We start from the raw sequence: 22,135 nt of genomic DNA on the forward strand, positions 1-22,135 counted from the left end.
TGTAGGCTGGGGGCCCTCTATAGACTCCGGCAAACCAGGGATCCTGATATTACTCCCCTGACTCCACTTGTTGTTATGTAACAAGCGGATCTTAAAGAAAGCAGAATCCATCCTGTCTGACAGCACCACCCCCTGCACCTAGAGTTTCACACCCTGCCTTCTGGTTCCCGCTTCAAATACCCAGTAGTCAAAACCAATAGATACAAACACTCCTTCATTCCCTCAGCCATTTCACTGCTAAACTCCAACAGTAAGAGGTAACACCAGCTCCACCTGGATACACACTGTTAACACTGTTTACTGTTGCATTGCTTTTGGTTGGCTTTGTTCTCCTCACTACATGTTTGTATTTATTTGCCTATCTGTCTTATGTGTTCTGTGGCGTGTTTGTGTGTTTAAATGTTGCCACTGCTACACAACAATTGCCCCTCTGGGGACAAATAAAACCTACTAGACTTGACTCGACTACTCCTGCGACTCCGGCCTTCTAGGTCTGCTGCCTTAGCTGTTAGCTTGGCGTTGCTATCGGCCAACGTAGCGCATTTCTCCTCCAGTGCATGTACACGCTGTTCTAGTAGGGTAGCATTTGTCTCCATTGAGATGATCCACTGGTCATGGTCCTGTACCCGCGGCTTGTGTTCGAGTCAATTTCTCCTCTAAGGACGCGAAAGCTATTTTGAACTCAGCTAGAATGCTTCCTTTGTGTTCTTCAGGCAAGCTAGCTATGCTAGCTACACAGGGAGTGCCGCATACAGCGTGAACGTCATCCTTCTTGGCATCATCCTTCCTCGCCTGCTTCGATGATTTAGAGGCCATTTCACTAAAAATTATTTGATGTAGCATTAATTGCCCGACAAAGGGTATTTCAAATAGTTTTGGGTAATGAAAATTTTTCTTTTTGAAAAAGTGACGGGAGAGCGAGACTTTTGCGACCACTACATCCGGATTCCCAACCAGAAGTCGAGGACCTATTTGTTGATGATGCTTTTGCATCTTTTGATCAGCCCTGTGATGGCCTGGTGGCCTGTCCAGGGTGTGTCCCCGCCTGCCGCCCAGTGACTGCTGGGATAGGCTCCAGCATCCCCGTGACCCTGAGAGCAGGATAAGTGGTTTGGATAATGGATGGATGGATGGATGGATGGATGGATGGATGGATGGATGGATGGATGGATGGATGGATGGATCAGCTGTCTGAGAAGTTTAATTTACCTCAAAGTCACTTTTTTATATATTTGCAGATTCGTGATTTTACTCAATCTAAATTTAATCGTTTCCCAGCTCTGCCTCCAGAGACCCAGTTGGACCACATCCTTGAAATTAATCCTGCTGAAAACGGGTATATCAGTACATTTTATTATGCAATTAATACTTTTGGCCAAATACCACTTGACCCCCTAAAAAATCGATGGGAGAGTGATATGGAAATGTCCATACCAGAGGAAGCTTGGGGTCTAGTAATTCCTCTTTAAGCACAATCACAGCATAATCTAGTTCAAAGTAGTGCTCCGCTTTCATTGGTGCAAAGAGAAATTGGCTGAAATTAACCTAGATTTAGAACGAACATGTGACAGGTGCAAACAAGCCACTGCCAGTCTTACATATGTTCTGGCCTGGGCCAAAACTAACCCAGTTCTGCCATTCCATCTTTGAGGCCTTGGCCGCTGTTTTATGTTTTCTCACTTGAACCTTCTCCTCTGAGTGCCATCTTTGGGGTCGTTCCAGCTGGTGCACATGTAAATGCTACTCAGACAAATCTGTTGGCCTACACCAGTCTATTAGCTAGGAGACTGGTACTGTTATAATGGAAGGAGGCTTCCCCACCTACTTTTGCACATTGGATTGCAGAGGTTATGCAGTCACTGAAATGATAAAAGATCAGACATACCATGAGAGGATCTATAGCCAATCCCACTCCACATGGAAGCCCTTTTCAGACTTTGTGGAGGAGTTAGCTGCTCGGTTGGTGGCCGGGGTTTATGGGCTTACAATCTAAATCTCAACCTTCTCTCTTCTAGTCCCCTTTTCCCTTTTGCTTGTTTATTTACTTATTTTTTACTTTTCTTTTGTTCATTCAATTTAAGGTTGTTACTTGATTACTTTGTTAGGTTTTGTTATGTTTAATTTAATTCATGTTGTTTCGGGTGGCATGCCCGGCGGGGTGGGAGTGTGGTGGGGGATTTTGTATGGGTCTGTTGGGAGGGTGCGTGGGCAGTGGGGGGTGGGGGGTGGAATTGTGGGTCTTTTGTTTGATTGGTTTGTGTTTGAAAATTGAAAATAACCCTTGTTTAAAAAAAAGCCTGTGTTCCCACCTAAACCGTGTCTTCTTTTCCATTCAAACCCCTCCCGTGACACGAGCCCTGTCACAGAGGGATGGGGTATAAATGAGTTAATGTGACTGGTCTGGATCTTTGACGCACACCTACGACTACACAATGAGTTAAACAACAGTAGGAACATCTTTTTTCAAGAAAGCAGAAGAAATGCCGGTTGACATAAATAAAAGATGACAAATGTAGAGACAGAGGTACATTAGGGTGGAGACAACTGGATCAATGGATGAAAAAGACATTTTTCATTTCAGTGTGTCCTTAACAGTTTTGACAGCTTTGAAGATTGTCCGTTGGGCTTTTAAGCAAACCATCCATCCATCCATCCATTATCCAAACTGCTTATCCTGCTCTCAGGGTCGCGGGGATGCTGGAGCCTATCTCAGCAGTCACTGGACGGCAGGCGGGGAGACACCCTGGACAGGCCGCCAGGCCATCATGGGGCCGATACACACATTCACACCTAGGGGCAATTTAGTATGACTGATTCACCTGACTTCCAGGTCTTTGGACTGTGGGAGGAAACCGGAGCACCCGGAGCAAACCCACGCAGACACGGGGAGAACATGCAAACTCCACACAGAGGATGACCCGGGACGACCACCAAGGTTGGAGGACCCCGGGGATCAAACCCAGGACCTTCTTCCTGTGAGGTGACCATGCTAACCACTGCGCCACCGTGCCGCCCCTTTTAAGCAAACCATTATAGGTTAAAATCCTGAGACCTGCTGAGAAATTTTGACTGGGGAATGTGGACAAGAAACACTGTCCTCATCGTGGAATACTGTTGAGATGCCTATTGGCAAGGCACATAACCAGACTGCTCCCAAAGATGGACTCTGATAGGAAGGAGGGCGCTGTTCCATAAGGTGTAAATATGAAGCAGAAACCAGTGAGACTTAACCAGAATACATAAATGTTAAAGATCATGAAACAAAAGAAAAAAAAACTTGTACTAATTTACAAAGAAACGGCACAAAACTTGACCATCACCATTTTTATTAGGACTTCCAGCTCCCCACAGTTCATTAAACTCCAGCTGTTTTTTCACAAGATGAATCTGTAGTGTCGGTTCACACATTCATGTTAGGAAACAGTCATCTGCATAACGTGCTCGGCCTTGCCGCATGGCGTTGGAGCAGCAGAGTTGAGGTTCACACAACCACGGGGGCATCCAACGCTGTTCCAGTGAGGCCATCGCTTGGAAGCTGACGCCCCTGTTGACAACCTGCATACATGCATTTTACTCCAAATTTGCCTTTGGTGTCTCTTACTGGAATGGTTTTAGCCTGACAATATTCTGTCATCACACGTTCTTTAGAACGGACCAGTTGACTTCAGAAATGAGAGCAAACCCCGTTCAGCACAACCAGAAAGGAGAGAAGAACAGAAGCTTTATGAGGAGTTCCAGACCTCTTTGGTTTAAGAGTAAACAGGCAGTCACGTCACATCCATGTTCCATTCACTTCAATTCAGACGCGTGCGGAGGGCAGGGAAAAGGATCGGCATCCGCCTGAAGAATTCTCATCTTCATTCTGTAGCAGAGTTCAAGGTTGGTGAATTTTGACCTGCAAATTCATATGACAAACACTGACCAGTACAGTTGCTCATTGTCACGGTGACCTTGAAACTCAAACAGGGAGGAATTCAGTATTCTTGCCATCTCGCGTCACACTGTGCTTTATCGTTTCAGCTTGGCAGATTACAGAATCCTCTCCAGGAGAACAGCTGCAGTGGTTCACTGTGTCACAGCGGACCTGAGCAGATGGTATGTAAACATCTCCTGTTATTCCACTGTAATTCTACCGATGTTTTAGTGCTAGCCACTACATAGCTAGCTGGTTAGCCTTTAGCCTTCCTCCACCCACATTTGTTTCCGGGAATCAAGTGGTTTCAGCTGAATTAATAGAAACATGATTTACCAACAGACTACAATGAGAGTTCATACTGACAACAAAACTGCTGACAAGTCAGAAGTCCAGATTTCCAACCAGCAATTAGTGAGCAAATGGCTAAAAGCCCGAGAGACTGAGGATGTGGACAGGACAGATGACTAAGATAAATCTTATCTGAGTCACCAAACATCAGAGCGTTGACATTTCCTACAAAAACCTGGACCGTATTTGTTTCACGTAGGCTAGACTCTCTACCATCCCAGTGCAGAGGGAGTGTTGACAAAACTTTTTACAGTTTACACTCATCCAATTCAGTGCGTGAGTACCCAAATACACAGACAGCTGACAAATTAAATCCCCTTCACTAATTTATTTATTTGCCTCTGACTCAAACTCCTCACAATAACAATCCTGCTCCTTTGCTGGTTGGATTGTTAGTCCGTTTAATAGTCTGCCGTTCCTGAGGAGGTGTTTTCATGGTCAGGCAGTCTCCATATAAGCCCTGGAGGTTGACAGCCACGCTAAAGATAGTCTTCTTCAACCACAAGCCCTCGTGAAATGTTTCTCTTGTTAACAGAGTGAGTAATGTTACCGGGAAGACTGGTGTTGAGACTTGACCTTCAGCCAGACAGACACAACGGCATGACGGAGCGACAGCACGTTCCCACGCTGCATGTCCCACCGTGAGCCGAGCATCCCACATCCCAGCTTCACTTTCCACCACCGGTAACAACACCATACAAGACTTTTTAACAGCTTTTTCCATTTAGAACACCAGCTGGCATTGCAAAATAGCCAAATCAGATCTCTCAGCGATTTGACATCTACTCGCCACAAAGTAGGTGTTGGCATGAAAGCAATAAATAATGATTCAAGTGGTGGGTTTAGATTGGAAATCTAACATTTTATGATATGATAATCCTCAGCTATATTTTTATGATATCTAATGGTTACCACCAGATTATTCGTTTTTATGGGGGGGGGGGTTCGGTATTGGAAGGTTTTGTTGTAGAGGAACCATTTGATCTGGACCATCATACTACATGATGACAGAAAGTCGACTCTTACAAGGATTCGTGGTCATGGAATAATTTGCTCTTAAGTGAATTAAAAACCCTCATATGAGTCTGATAACCCAGCAACAGTCTCTCAACATCTATTTTGAGACTCGGATAATTAGTTCATCTTATTCAGCAGTCTTGCTTCCTTTATAAAGGAAATAAATAGATTTTCCTCCAGAGTTCATGAGCACAGTTAACTAAAACCTGTCTGTCTCTCCGTCTGTCTGTCTATCTGTCTGTCTGTCTGTCTCTTCGCCTGTCTGTCCCTCTGTCCGTCTGTCTGTCTCTTTGTGTCCATCTGTCCATCTTTCTGTGTGTCTGTCCATCCATCTCTCCATCTGTCTGTCCGTCTGTCCGTCTGTCTGTCTGTCTCTGCATCTGTCTGTCTGTCTCTCCATCTGCTTGTCTGTGTCTCTGTTTGTCTGTCTGTCTGTCTGTCTGTCTGTATCTATCTGTCTCTCCGTCTGTCCATCTGTCTGTCTGTATGTATGTCTGTCTCTCTGTCTGTGTGTCTCTCTCCATCTGCTTGTCTGTGTCTCCGTTTGTCTGTCTGTCTGTATCTATCTGTCTCCATCTGTCCATCTATCTGTCTGTGTGTCTGTCTGTCTGTCTGCCTGTCTCTCCTTCTGTCCATCTGTCTAACTCTCCGTCTGTGTCCATCTGTCTGTCTCTATCCATCTGTCTGTCTGTCACACTAATCCAGTAAACACATTAATTCAGGCAAGACTGTTTACTTTTCTCTCAATGGGACAGAAACTGGTCGACAGACAGGTGGTCATTTAAAAAATAAAAAAAACCTACCAGAACATCTCAGCTACTGAAAGGCACTTCCTGCACTGAAGCTAAACACAGAATACACACAGACATCAGCAACCCTGCTAAGTTTGGACAGGCACAGACGGAATTTGTGTAGAGCTAACCAACAGAAAGGTACATTAAAGCTACAGTCCTGAATCTGCTGGTGTTACTGGACCAGCGTGTTTCTATGTAGGTGGTGGTGTTACTGGACCAGTGTGTCTCTATGCAGGTGGTGGTGTTACTGGACCAGTCTGTCTCTGTGTAGGTTTTGGTGTTACTGGACAAGTGTGTCTCTATGTAGGTGGTGGTGTTACTGGACCAGCGTGTCTCTATGTAGGTGTTGGTGTTACTGGACCAGTGTGTCTCTATGTAGGTGTTGGTGTTACTGGACCAGTGTGTCTCTATGTAGGTGGTGGTGTTACTGGACCAGCGTGTCTCTATGTAGGTGTTGGTGTTACTGGACCAGCGTGTCTCCTCGTAGGTGTTGGTGTTACTGGACCAGTGTGTCTCTATGTAGGTGTTGGTGTTACTGGACCAGTGTGTCTCTATGTAGGTGTTGGTGTTACTGGACCAGTGTGTCCTATGTAGGCGGTGGTGTTACTGGACCTTTGTGTCTCTATGTAGGTGGTGGTGTTACTGGACCAGTATTTGTCTATGTAGGTGGTGGTGTTGCTGGACCAGTGTGTCTCTATGTAGGTGTTGGTGTTACTGGACCAGTGTGTCCTATGTAGGTGGTGGTGTTACTGGACCAGTGTGTCTCTATGTAGGTGGTGGTATTACTGGACTTTTGTGTCTCTATGTAGGTGGTGGAGTTACTGGACCAGTATTTGTCTATGTAGGTGTTGGTGTTGCTGGACCAGTGTGTCTCTATGTAGGTGGTGGTGTTGCTGGACCAGTGTGTCTCTATGTAGGTGGTGGTGTTACTAGACCAGTGTGTGTGTATGTAGGTGTTGGTGAGGTGAGCTTTATTCCAAATGAATGAGAGTTAGCAGGGCTGTTGTGTCAGAAACAAACCAGAACACCTGGTAGAACCTGAGTTGTACTTATGGATGTAGTACTATCTTATTGATGTAGTACTATGTGTTGGTAAAGGTCTTCTACCAGCTTGTTCTGTCATATCTGCTGGTTAGACACCACACCTTCACTACTTCTTCTAACTCAACACTACCTGCCTTCTTCTTCCTCATCTGGCTGCTGTGACGAAGATGAAAACACTATGCCCCCTTTCATTTTTCCTGGCAAAGTCCTCCCAGACACCAGCCATCCTTATCACACACCGCTACAGTCTGCAGGATGTGAAGATGTTGTGGATTATCCACCAGTTAGATGGTACCAAAAGGAGCATTTCTTTGTATGTAGTAAATCTTCAGGGTTGTAGCTTTCAGAGAAGACCTGAGAACGTGGAGAGTTGAGAGGATGAGCTGAGGTGAGGGTTTTAGAATGCGGAGACTTGGATCAGAAAAGGATCAGTTCACTTTCAGCTCAGACAGTTTCAATCTTCGGTTTTAAGCTGCATGAATATACAATTAAAAAATGTTGGGAATGAATGTTGGAATGTTGTCAGACTTTATTTTCTATATTGTGTATGAACTGAACATGTTGGTAGAAACTTCAGTCCAGATCCCAGTAAGACCAAAGTGCATTATGCTGGAAAGTGAGGGATGATTTCAGGATGCAAACCCGTTTTAATGGTTTTAAAAGAAAATAATGAACTATAAAAGCACTATTACTTTGAAACCTATATCCTATAATCTGTTGCTAACACTTTAAATAATCTTTCTTGTTTATGCAAGATAAACAACATGTTGTGATATATCAAAACCGGTGTGTGTTTCAGACATGAAGCACACAGTCGGCCTTTAAAAAAAAATCAAAAATAAACAAACTATTAAAACTTGAATTCATCAAAGTAGATGACAACTCCACGAAGAGCACAGTCCGGCTTCACGCGTCTCTTTAGAAAATTATATTCGTCTTTTCTATGAGCCTCGGTCTCTCAGATTGACCCAGAAGGTAGAAACCGAGCCACCTTCGAAGGGGAACTTCCTCAGTAGAAGAGACAAGGCATCCCGACTTCCTCCTTTATGCTTTTTGGCATGTCGAATGGGGCGGCCACGTTTGTGACTTTACAGGCTGTCATACATGCGCAGGGTGCGTTCCAGCTGTTGGACCACGCGCTGGTAGAAGGCGATCTGCTCCGTGAGGTAGGCCTGCATCATGTCTCTGAAGTCCACCTCCCGCCGCTCGTGGAAATGGCTCATCTCTGCCTGCAGGGCGAAGCCCACCGTCCGGCAGCGTTTCCTGATGCCGTCAGCTTCGTCCTGGTCCATCTTCCCCTCATCGCTCATCCTCTGGCTCTCTTTCACCTTGGCAAAGGCACCTGAGGACGGAAGGAATCAAACCCAAGTTAGTATACCGTGATAAACACCCAGGCAATATCAAGCTCAAATTTGAGGTCAGTCGGGTAAGAGGTCAATGCTCGGCATGTCCCGATCCGATGTGAGAGGTCGGTATTGGAGCCAATCAAAGCTCATTTTAATTTATCAGTATCGGCTACATTAAACCCGATCAAATTCAGATGTTTTATTTATTTTACTGTCTTGGTCAAAGCCAGCTGTCATATAAGTTTCATGAACAACCCACAGCACTCGGTCTCAGTGTTGTGAACTGGTATTGTCCAGGATTTACAGCGGTGAGACCAAGTGGCAACCAACAGGGCAGGAAGTTGAAGTCAATGCGCAAGTGCCTTAAGTTGCAGTTCCAGCGTGGCCACTAGGTCGCTGGCACAAAAACAACAACAACAACTTCTGGTTCAATGTAAGTCAATCAGGCCACTGGCTTCCGGTTTGTACTGCAGCGGTCATACCAGTTTCCTGTTTGTTGGCGTGTGCTAATGACGATGGCATATTTTTCGCGATGGCTGCAAGATTTACCATGGATAAATGTCCACCACATGCACACAACTGTCCACACCACACACTTCCACCTGCAGCTACCAGCAACCGGGTGAAACGTTCCAAGTTGTACACATCAAGTTACGTCCCCAATTCCGTCCGTCCGCTCCCGTTTGCTGGTAGGTGCAGGTGGAAGTGTGTGGACAGTTGTGTGGTATGTGGTGGACATTTCTCCATGGTAAATCTTGCAGCCATCGCGAAAAATATGCCGTTGTCAATAGCACACGCCAACAAACAGGAAACTGGTATGACCGCTGCAGTACAAACCGGAAGTCAGTGGACTACAGCACGGAGCCGATTCCCAACTTCTGCCTTCCAAAACAAACTCAATACATTTTCTCTTCAAGTAGTTTGGGTCTCCGTAGATCATTTCAAGTCTGGCACAAAGTGTGAAGGTGGTTATTTTGACATTTTTTGTTCTATTGAGAAGCTATTTAGGATTATAAGAGTGTCACGTTGGGGACATGTCTGCTTGACTGACAGGTCTTACAACCCGTCTGCCACCGAGCTTCCAGCCATGCTCCACTCTGCTGCCCCCATATGACTTTTCTGGCTCCCAACAAACTGAAAAGATGGCCCCTAAAATAAAGGCAAACTTTAGGCTTCAAAAACCACCGAGTGACGTCACACACTACTTCCATCGTTTTTATACAGTCTATGGCAGCGTTTCCCAACCCAGTCCTCAAGGACCGCCTATCCTGCAGATGTTCATTTTAACCCTGCATAGGTGGCCCTGCTTGCACTTACTCAACCAATCATCTCGCAGCACTTAGTTATGCAAGGTGTGCAACGTCTGACGTAATTCATTGCTGATTGGTTGAATAACTATAAACAGGTACCTATTCAGGGTTGCAAAGAAACTCTGCGGGACTGGGGTTCCTTGAGGACTGGGTTGGGAAACACTGGTCTATGGCGAGACGTGTTTTAAAAAGTCAACAACTCCTATGGACACACGCACACGCACGCACACACACACACAAACACAAGCTCTTTAGAGTTTTTACGGGGTTGTTTTTCGTCTCTTGTTTGTTGTTTTTTCATCATTGCTGCTCATCAAACTACACAACTGGGTGTAGAAATGAAGCGCGCTTTAGAGAAGCGGTCCCGTTCAGCCAGACGGCGCGACGCGAAGCCCGCGCGGCCGGACTGCATTTCCCATCAGGCCAGTCGAGCGGTCGGGGTCACATGACCAGCGAACCGGGATAAGACGGGTGAAGCTTTATTCGTCTTTGCGAGGAAACGGTGCACCATGAAGCGTTGGTGCCGCGCCGCGCCGCGCCGCGCCGCGGGCAGAGCCCCGCTCCGCATGCACGTCGTGGGCAGCTGTTGAAGAGGCACCGCAGCGGTTTAATGTGGCCTCTCTGGCAGCGCTGTGGGGAAGCTGCAGCGGCTCTTCCGGGCCGCTCCGACAGGCGGCGCAGCGATGACCTACATTCATGTCTTCTGTTTTCCACATGAGGGGACTGCATGTCTGTGAGACTCTCAAGTATGTGTCTGTGTGTGTGTGTGGGAGGGGGGGGCTGTGGGGGGGGTCTGGAGACACGGGGGGTTGAACCAACATTTCCAGATTGCCCAATCTCACGTCTTGGTAGCAGAGATGGCACGACGCGCTCGACCTCACGCGCTGCTGTTATTCATCCCCCCTGCTCACGTTCAGCCACCACGAGCTGCTCACGTGCTATAAATAGCGGAGGTGTTATGAAATATCATGGACGTGTCGTGCGTGGCTCATGGGGTCATCGTATTATAACCCTCCTGGGTTTGCTCAGGCCTGTGTGAGCGTTATGGAGCGTGGCCGGGGGTCCGGGCGGTTGCCCGGTGGGGTTATCTCGCCTGAACACATGACACCTGGACATGTCTTATGACCGAGACATCCAGAGAACTGAACAGTGTCCCCAGTAAAAACACCACCGCTGCTTAATGGAGACGAGGAGAGAAGACAGGGAAAAGAAAGGAAGGAGGAGAGAACGAAGACAAAGCAGAGAGAAGGAAATTACAACACAGGGAGTAAACGGAGAGAAGATGTGGATATGTGCGCATGAGAAGGAATATCGGGGAGAGAGAGAGAGAGATTAACTAAGACCACAACCCTCCTGGCAGGCTGAACACAGGAATCTGCTACATTCCCCACTGCCACAGCCCTCAGAGGTCAAAGGCCGCCGTGGGATTTGGTTATGAAATGCAGAAACTCTTCCTTCATTTGAACCCTCTTCAGTTTGTTTAAAGAACGTCGGCTACAAGAGTGTGTTCAAGTGTTCCCATGCAGTATGGATGTAAGTGTGTTTACTTGCATGTGCTTGTGTGTCTTCACTTCCTGCCTTAAGCGGCCGAGAGAAAAGCGTGTCTGGAATGAACTGAAATGACTCTCCACATCACGAGTCCTTGTTATGGTATACAGATGCAGGTAGACTGTCTGCGTACTTGTGTTGAGAGGGAGAGAGAGAGAGAGAGAGAGACACTCTTTCTTGATCCCCGTGGGGAAACTCGGCTCTGCATGTAACCCATCCTAGCTGTGTAGCTAGGAGCAGTGGGCAGCCGCCCACCGTCCAGCGCCCGGAGTTGGTCTCACCATGCCTCGGTTAAGGGCACAGACAGGAGTACTAACCCTAACATGCATGTCTTTCTGATGGTGGGGGAAACCAGAGCACCCAGAGAAACCCCACCGCAGACATGGGGAGAACATGCAAACTCCACACGGGGATGACCTGGGACGACACACAAGGTTGGACTACCCCGGGGTTTGAACCCAGGACCTCCTCGCTGTGAGGCGACAGCACTAACCACTGTGCCATCATGCTGCCGTCTTCATCAGTAAGTTATTTTTATGCTGTATCTGTTATAACAGCAGACCCAGCCTGAGTTTGTAGAATGAGCCCATCTAATTTTAACTGGTCCAAAACTAGAGAGGAGCCAATCATCCTGCTCTCCATGTTTAACTCCTCATTGGAACGTTATTACTGTGTATTAAACGAGACCTTCAACTTAAAATTTATTCGCTGTACTTGGTCATTGAAATGACTGTAAGTTTTATTTATTGACATCTATGTATATATGCGGCGGAGTACAGAAAAAGAGGGAGCTCGGAGTAGAGCCGCTGCTCCTTCGTGTCGAAAGGAGCCAGTTGAGGTGGTTCGGGCATCTGATTAGGATGCCCCTGGGCGCCTTCCTTTGGAGGTTTTCCGGGCACAGCCAACTGGGAGGAGACCCCGGGGTAGACCCAGAACTCGCTGGAGGGACTACATGTCCAATCTGGCCTGGGAACGCCTTGGGATTCCCCAGGAGAAGCTGGAGGGCGTTGCTGAGGAGAGGGACATCTGAAGTGCCCTACTTAGCTTGCTGCCACCACGACCCGACCCCGGAGAAGTGGCTGAAGATGAATGAATGAATGTATATATGCCCTGTGCTGTCCAGGGTGTCTCCCTGCCTGCCGCCCAATGACTGCTGGGATAGGCTCCAGCATCCCCGCAACCCTGACAGCAGGATCAGCAGTTTGGATAATGGATGGATGAATGGATATATCACATTAAAGCACAGCTCCTACCGAGGTTTGGCTCTCACAAACACACAAGTACAAGACAAACGAGTACAAAATGCCCAATCCAAGATGGCGCCGCAGTCAGCAGTCTCGGTTCTGGGCTCTCTGGTACTTTTTCTGTTTTTGTTTATTATTATTACAGCTCTCACTCTGATCACATTCAGCAGGGAAGAACTTTTCAGCCTACAACCAGCCACTGGTCAAGTCCTTTATAATCAAGCCAGAAACACACTGACAACGTCACAGAAAGGTGAATCAGTTCACCGGCACACAACGTTTACTGGGAGAAACGTTTCATCATCATCTAGGTGACCTCTTCCATCTCAACTGACCGCAGGTGTCCCCACCCTCATAAACAACACAGCGGCATAACGACCGAACCAACGATCGGTTTCACATGCAAATTGCTGTGAGCATTAACTAGAGTTACAATGGCCATGTGTACGATTCACATTCATTCCCTGTCAAAGGTTTTTTTTAGGGAGTTGTTCCTTATCTGATGAGAGGGTCTAAGGACAGGATGTTGTGTTGCTGTAAAGCCCACTGAGGCTAATTTGTGATATTGGACTATACAAATAAAATTGACTTGACTTGACTTAACCTAGCTTCTATTACTCTTTCCCATATCTTCATGCTGTGGCTGATCAACTTTATTCCTCTGTAGTTGTTACAGTTCTGCACATCGCCCTTGTTCTTGAAAATCGGTACCAGTATGCTTCTTCTCCACTCCTCAGGCATCCTCTCACTTTCCAAGATTGTGTTAAACAATCTAGTTAAAAACCCCACTGCCATCTCTCCTAAACATCTCCATGCCTCCACAGGTATGTCATCAGGACCAACTGCCTTTCCACTCTTCATCCTCTTCACAACTGCCCTCACTTCCTCTTTGCTAAACCACTGCACTTCCTGATTCACTATCCCCTCATCATCCAACCTTCTCTCTCGCTCATCCCCCCCCCTTTTTCTCCACAATTGTACTTGGCCAATTACCCCACTCTTCTGAGCTGTCCCGGTCTCTGCTCCCCCTCCGGGGAGGGCTGCAGACTACCACATGCCTCCTCCGCTTCTTTTCATCTGACAGTGAGGAGTTTCACCAGGGGGATGTAGCGTGTGGGAGGATCACGCTATTCCCCCCAGTTCCCCCTCCCCCCTGAACAAGTGCCCAACCGACCAGAGGAGGCGCGAGTGCAGCAACCAGGACACATACCCACATCCGGCTTCCCACCCGTAGACACGGCCAATTGTGTCTGTAGGAATGCCTGACCAAGCTGGAGGTAACACCGGAATTCGAGCCGGCGATCCCTGTGTTGGTAGACAAAGGAATAGACCGCTATGCTACCCGGATGCCCATCTCTCATTTTCTTCATTCCTCAGCCCCTTTAAGTACTCCTTCCACCATGTCAACACTCTCCTCACTTGTCGACACATTTCCATCTCTATCCTTCATCACCCTAACCTGCTGCACATCCTTCCCAGCTCTCTCCCTCCTTCTAGCCAATCGGTACAAGTCCTTTTCTCCCTCCATAGTGTCCAGCCTCCCATACAACTCACCATACGCATTTTCCTTTGCCTTTGCCACCTCTCTCTTCACCCTACGCTGCCTCTCCTTGTACTCCTGTCTAAATTCTTCATCTCTCTGACTATCCCACTTCTTCTTCGCGAGTCTCCTTGTCTTCCTTCCTCTGTCCAGATGAAACACCAAGTACCTTCCTAGCTGTCTCCTTCACCATTTCTGCAGTGGTTGTCCAGCCATCCGGCAACTCTTCACTACCACCCAGTACCTGTCTTAACTCCTCCCTGAACTCCACACAACAGTCTTCCTTCTACTTCCACCGTTTGATCTTGGGCTCTGCCTTCACTCTCTTCCTCTTCTTGGTCTCCAAAGTCATCCTACAGACCACCATCCGATGCTGCCTAGCTATGTTCTCCCCTGTCACCACCCTGCAGTCTCCAATCCCTTTTAGATCGCGCCTCCTACATAAGATATAGTCCACCTGTGTGCAATTTCCTCCCCTCTTATACATCACCCTGTGTTCCTCCCTCTTCTTGAAATATGTGTTCACCATAGCCATTTCCATCCTTTTCACAAAGTCCACCACCATCTGTCCTTCCACATTTCTCTCCTTGCCACCATACCTACCCATCACCTCCTCATCACCTCTGTTCCCTTCACCAACCAATCACCACTCTCTCCTCCTTGGGTACACTCTTCACCACTTCATCCAACTCACTCCAGAATTCTTCTTTCTCTTCCATCTCACACCCAATGATGTGCATGATCATATGCAGGGCATATGCGCTGACAACATTCATCATCACACCTTCAATTTCCAGCTTCATACTCATCACTCTGTGTGACACTCTCTTCACCTCCAGCACACTCTTGACACCCTCTTCCTTCAGAATTACCCCGACCCCATGTCTCCTCCCACTCAGACCGTGGTAGAAGAGTTTGAACCCTCCAATGCTCCTGGCCTTACTCCCCTTCCACCTGGTCTGTTGCACACACAGTATATCTGTCTTCCTTCTCTCCATCATATCAGCCAGCTCTCCCCCTTTACCAGTCATCTGTATCTACATCTGTAAATACTGTGCTACAAAAACTACATCTGCAAATACTAAACTACAAAACCTACATCTGTTACTACTATATTACTCATATTGCTTTATGCAACCCATAAGTGCACATGTTCGGGGGGGGGGTCGGTACAGAGGAAAATTGCCAGGGTCGAATTTTGTCCCCAGTCCAACCCTGATTGTATCCCCGTATGAGAGACAGAGACAGCTGTTACTGTTAACAAGGAGCGACCAACAAACCACCACCTACTCCTGCTCCGCTGGTTGTAAATCAAACGAACCCTCAGCGCTGAAGCTAGCAGGTAGACTGGAGCCGCTTCCGTGAGAGTTCAGAGCTGACGTGATGTTAACTGACATGGGTGGCATCAAATAATAAGGTCAGACAAAAGACCACAAAATAAGTAGCTAGCAAAAACCCTCCAGTGGAGAGGAAGTTTTAAAATTGCCATTAGTGTTGTTTTAACCGTCCAGTGTATGTAGTGCTGCATATTTCACCACAAACAAACTGAGGTATGGTAACGTCTTGGTGGTAACGTTAGCTTGGTTTTTAGCTCTATTAAGCCAGCTAGTAAGACGGTGGTGTTACTTTATGTAGGCTGTTTTTATAGCCTACCTTTGTTTTTCATCAGATCTTATGTGAAAGAAGTTTGACTAAAATGACAAAAATTATTGGTTTTGGCTAAACTAGATTGACTGAAATGATGCTTGGTCGGGCGTCCCTACAGACTCAATTGGCCGTGTCTGCGGGTGGGAAGCTGGATGTGGGTATGTGTCCTGGTCGCTGCACTAGCGCCTCCTCTTGTTGGTCAGGGAGCCTGTTCAGGGGGGAGGGGGAACTGGGGGGAACAGTGTGATCCTCCTACGCGCTACGTCCCCCTAGTGAAACTCCTCACTGTCAGGTGAAAAGAAGCGGCTGGTGACTCCACATGTATTGGAGGAGGCACGTGGTAGTATGCAGCCCTCCCCGGATCAGCAGAGGGGGTGGAGCAGCGACCCGAACAGCTCGGAAGAGCGGGGCAATTGGCCTAGTACAATTGGGGAGAAAAAGGAGGGGGAAATCCAAAAGAAAAAAAACTCTTGCTGGCACCCTTCTTTTGCAAATCACTTCTGACACTCTTCTCCACCCACTCCACCCTGCCTGCACTCTCTTCTTCACCTCTCTTCTGCACTCCCCGTTACTTTGGACAGTTGACCCCAAGTATTTATACTCATCCACCTTCATCGCCTCTACTCCGCACACAGGACTAAGACTAAAGAAAAAAGCGGAAAAAAATAGCTGACAAAATGTACACTAGTTCAAACAAAGGATATGTTAACGTTTCAGTAACACTTTTTATGAAGCTTGCATCTATAACGCCCTATAAATGTAGCTATTAATCATTGTAAGATTAATTATAACCATGTATACGCCCTCACAACACCTCATAACCACCTTTATGATACATTATGTCAATTTAAAACGGATTTATGCATTATACATATGTCATCATTAGCCTGTTTATCTGTCAAATGTCATAATGCATCATAGCCAACTTGTTTTGCTGAAGTTTTGTAGAGATGCATAATGAGACTTCATTGCTATTTCATAGTCTTCAGCCATAGCCGTTAGTCATTGTAATACACATTATAGGAAAGTATGGGCATTATAGATGCTTATAGGGTGTTATAGATGCTTATAGGGCATTATAGATGCAAGCTTCACTCAGTACAATAAAATACTTTTATAATCGTCACCAGTCTTCATTTTCGCTGCACTGAATCACTATTTATGTTAGCTAGCGGTTAGCTGACATTTGCTAGCTAGCCACAGTAACATCAAGCAGTTTGCAGCTGTTTGAGTTCGAGTCATTGAGAGGAGCACTGCAGTGTAGTGTTCCTGACTGGCAGTGTAGTGTGCAGTGTAGTGTTCCCGACTGGCAGTGTAGTGTGTAGTGTAGTGTTCCTGACTGGCAGTGTAGTGTGTAGTGTAGTGTTCCTGACTGGCAGTGTAGTGTGTAGTGTAGTGTTCCTGACTGGCAGTGTAGTGTGTAGTGTAGTGTTCCTGACTGGCAGTGTAGTGTGTAGTGTAGTGTTCCTGACTGGCAGTGTAGTGTAGTGTTTCTGACTGGCAGTGTGGTGTGTAGTGTAGTGTTCCTGACTGGCAGTGTAGTGTGCAGTGTAGTGTTCCTGACTGGCAGGCTGAGTGTTCGCTAGCAGAGATACAGCCCTACTTTTGTTGTCCCCCTCAGGAATTGTTCCTGAGAAATGTTCATGTAATTGCCCCCTCCAAAGCTGATATCAGATGTTTGCCCATGCTACAAATACTCAACTAGAAAAGCTGTGCGTGTAAATACTATACAACAAAACATACATCTGTGAGTACTAAACTAAAAAGTCTACATCTGATAATGCAAACTACAGAAACTACACATATACCCTGCAGCTTATTCAACAAGTTAAAGGTGATGACATGCTGCAGTCCATTTACACCTGAGTCAAAATGACTTATTTATTTATTTCCCCTTTTTCTCCCCAATTGTATCCGGCCAATTACCCCGCTCTTCTGAGCCGTCCCGGTCTCTGTTCCACCCCCTCTGCTGATCCGGGGAGGGCTGCAGACTACCACATGCCTCCTCCCATACATGTGGAGTCGCCAGCCGCTTCTTTTCACCTGACAGTGAGGAGTTTCACCAGGGGGACGTAGCACGTGGGAGGATCACACTATTCCCCCCAGTTCCTCTTCCCCCCTGAACAGGCACCCCGACCAACCAGAGGAGGCGCTAGTGCAGCGACCGGGACACACACCCACATGCGGCTTCCCACCAGCGATCCCTGTGTTGGTACCCAGGTGAAAAAATATCATACTTAAATTATACTTTTTAAAGAACGTACTAAGTACACTTTCATATTCTTTGTACTTTTTTTGTCGCCTTCAAGTATACTAAAGTGTACTCAACTCCTCCTTGAGCACAACTTCAGTTGTAATGACATCTATTTCGAAGTACACTTTTTAAAAGTACATTTTAAGAATACTTTAAATTAAGCACAAAAAGTAAAAGTACACTTGTACTAACTTTAGTATGCATAGATTATATTTCTAATACACTAAAGTATACTACGTTTTGACCTGGGTAGGCAACGGAATAGCCCGCCACGCTACCCGGACGCCCACAAAACGACTTATAAAGCGACGTAAAATAAAGTAAAATGAAGATGAAATAAACAGAGTTGTCGTTCATGTCCGTGGTAAAAAGTGGGCTCGGTGGCCCCTGGAGGAACCAGCCTCGGAAACCACCCCAGTGCAGCGCCGTCTCCCTGGACACAGACAGACATCTCAACGGAGGAGGACAAATGTGGCTTTTGACTGCGAAACAGTGACTAATAACAAAGGGCTGAGGGCCGTTTGTGTGTGTGTGTGTGTGTGTGTGTGTGTCCGTGTCAAGCACCACAGTGAACTGGTGAGAGGCTCCTCTATTCTCTCTCTGTTAGATGTGTAAGTGACCTTGCAGGAATACAGATGATGCAATAAGAAAACACATCCATCTTTCCAAAGCACGCAAGAGGAGAGGAGATCAGAGGAGAGGGGAGAAGGATGCCCGTCGGGGTCAAAGGTCACCTGCTTATCGGCGTGCGCTCAAGGTGAAGGGTAAAAAAATGTGGTGGAGACTGCGACACAGAGGAGCTGCCGACCGCAGCAGGACAGCCTCTGCGTGCCCTGTCGGGGCGTCCCAGCCGGCTCACACCTCCTCGTCTGAACACTTTCAGCACCGATAACTCCTGTGAGGAGTGGCTGTGGAACACTGGAGCGAGGAGGTTCACTTCTCTCACTCTCGATTACTTCAATGATGAGGAATGTCGAAAACACAGCCGCCCTCTCTGCTCGGCATGGGGAAGCAGTTAGCAGAGAGCAGGCCCCGCTCCTCGGCACGCTCCGGCCCCCTTCCACTGCCGCGCGGCCCAAACTGTGTCGACTGTGATTGCAAACAAATGTTTTTGTTTTTTCTGGCATTTTTTTATGAGATAGCGATAGTGAAGGCAGACAGGAAATGTGGGCGAGAGAAAGGGGTATGACACGCAACAAAATTCACCGGCTGGAATCCAACCGGCGACGGTTGTGACCGTGTCACCGTGTGCTATGCCCTGTAACCATTTGGCTGCGGGGGCACTCCCAAACGAGGGGTGTTTTCTTGGTTTTTTGGTGTGTTTTGCTGAAATAGGAGGTGACTCTGTCAGCAAGGGCCTGATCCGACACAGGAATGACCATAATTAAATCCACACTGAAAGATGTTCAGCAGATGATGTCAGCATGTGTGCAGGCGGACTCTCGTCCATAACTATTAAACATTTGATGTTTCACCAGATAGATCACAAATGATCAGAATGTCCGCCATGGTCTTCAGATCATCTGCACATCCTGCAGACTGCAGCGGTGTGTGATAAGGATGGCTGGTGTCTGGGAGGACTTTACTAGGAAGAATGACAGGGGGCATAGTGTTTTCATCTTCATCATAGCAGCCATTTGAGGAAGAAGAAGGCAGGTAGTGTTGAGTTACAAGAGGTGAAGGTGTTGTGTCCAACCAGCAGATATGACAGAACAAGCTGGTAGAAGACCTTCACCAACACATAGTACTGCATCCATAAGATAGTACTACATCCATAAGATAGTACTGCATCCATAAGATAGTACTGCATCCATAAGATAGTACTACATCCATAAGATAGTACTGCATCCATAAGATAGTACTACATCCATAAGATAGTACTGCATCCATAAGATAGTACTGCATCCATAAGATAGTACTACATCCATAAGTACAACTCAGGTTCTACCAAGTTTTCTGGTTTGTTTCTGACACAACAGCCCTGCTGACTCTCATTCATTTGGAATGAAGCTCAGCCCACCACACACACCTCACCAACACCCACATAGATACACACTGGTCCAGTAACACCACCACCTACATAGAGACACACTGGTCCAATAACACCACCACCTACATAGAGACACACTGGTCCAGTAACACCACCACCTACATAGAGACACACTGGTCCAGTAACACCACCACCCACATAGAGACACACTGGTCCAGTAACACCACCACCTACATAGAGACACACTGGTCCAGTAACACCAACACCTACATAGAGACACACTGGTCCAGTAACACTACCACCCACATAGAGACACACACTGGTCTGATAACACAACACCTACATAGAGACACACTGGTCCGGTAACACAACACCTACATAGAGACACACTGGTCCAGTAACACCACCACCCACATAGAGACACACTGGTCCAGTAACGCCACCACCTACATAGAGACACACTGGTCCAGTAACACCAACACCCACATAGAGACACACTGGTCCAGTAACACCAACACCCACATAGAGACACACACTGGTCTGATAACACAACACCTACATAGAGACACACTGGTCCGGTAACACAACACCTACATAGAGACACACTGGTCCAGTAACACAACACCTACATAGAGACACACTGGTCCAGTAACACCACCACCTACATAGAGACACACTGGTCCAGTAACACCACCACCTACATAGAGACACACTGGTCCAGTAACACCAACACCCACATAGAGACACACTGGTCCAGTAACACCAACACCCACATAGAGACACACACTGGTCTGATAACACAACACCTACATAGAGACACACTGGTCCGGTAACACAACACCTACATAGAGACACACTGGTCCAGTAACACAACACCTACATAGAGACACACTGGTCCAGTAACACCACCACCTACATAGAGACACACTGGTCCAGTAACACCACCACCTACATAGAGACACACTGGTCCAGTAACACCACCACCTACATAGAGACACACTGGTCCAGTAACACCAACACCCACATAGAGACACACTGGTCCAGTAACACCAACACCCACATAGAGACACACACTGGTCTGATAACACAACACCTACATAGAGACACACTGGTCCGGTAACACAACACCTACATAGAGACACACTGGTCCAGTAACACAACACCTACATAGAGACACACTGGTCCAGTAACACCACCACCTACATAGAGACACACTGGTCCAGTAACACCACCACCTACATAGAGACACACTGGTCCAGTAACACCAACACCCACATAGAGACACACTGGTCCAGTAACACCAACACCCACATAGAGACACACTGGTCCAGTAACACCACCACCTACATAGAGACACACTGGTCCGGTAACACAACACCTACATAGAGACACACTGGTCCAGTAACACCACCACCTACATAGAGACACGCTAGTCCAGTAACACCACCACCTACATAGAGACACACTGGTACCGCCAGTAACACCACACCTACATAGAGACACACTGGTCCAGTAACACCACCACCTACATAGAGACACACTGGTCCAGTAACACCACCGACAACATAGAGACACACTGGTCCAGTAACACCACCACCTACATAGAGACACACTGGTCCAGTAACACCACACCTACATAGAGACACACTGGTCCAGTAACACCACCACCTACATAGAGACACACTGGTCCAGTAACACCACCACCTACATAGAGACACACTGGTCCAGTAACACCACCACCTACATAGAGACACACTGGTCCAGTAACATCAGCAGATTCAGGACTCTGGCTTTAAACTTGGCGTTGCGGTTAGAAAGCTGAATACCTTCGGCATGTGAGGAACACAGCCAGTGTGTCTGGGTAATCACAGGCTCAGATAGCTTTGATGTCATTGCAACGCTGCTGAGCCAAACAATATGAAATACACATTAAGCCACACTTCACCCAGTGGAACCAAATGAGAACCGGCCAGATGATGGCTTTTCCATCAACCTGTCTCACTTACACACACACACATTCTACCCACAGAGCAAACAGCCGACATCCACTCCTGTCTGCTGCTACATGCTGAGCTGTTCCCACACCTCACCTGCAAACCCACACAGGAACTAAGACCCTGTTCTGCTCTCTCTTCAT

At 47.1% G+C, this 22,135-nt stretch overlaps 1 protein-coding gene across 1 annotated transcript in view; it reads right to left on the bottom strand.

Annotated features, from left to right (window-relative positions):
* Nucleotides 1-3,316: 3,316 nt before the first annotated feature.
* snx33 (sorting nexin 33) overlaps nucleotides 3,317-22,135 on the bottom strand; it is a 36,230-nt gene continuing 17,411 nt past the window's right edge. Inside the window, 2 exon segments of the mRNA XM_056281621.1 lie at nucleotides 3,317-3,862; nucleotides 7,250-8,461. Coding sequence (XP_056137596.1) covers nucleotides 8,208-8,461 — 254 coding nt within the window. The 3' untranslated portion in view covers nucleotides 3,317-3,862; nucleotides 7,250-8,207.

Source organism: Lampris incognitus, chromosome 6, assembly GCF_029633865.1.
Source record: "Lampris incognitus isolate fLamInc1 chromosome 6, fLamInc1.hap2, whole genome shotgun sequence".
NCBI classification, from domain to species: Eukaryota; Metazoa; Chordata; class Actinopteri; order Lampriformes; family Lampridae; genus Lampris; species Lampris incognitus.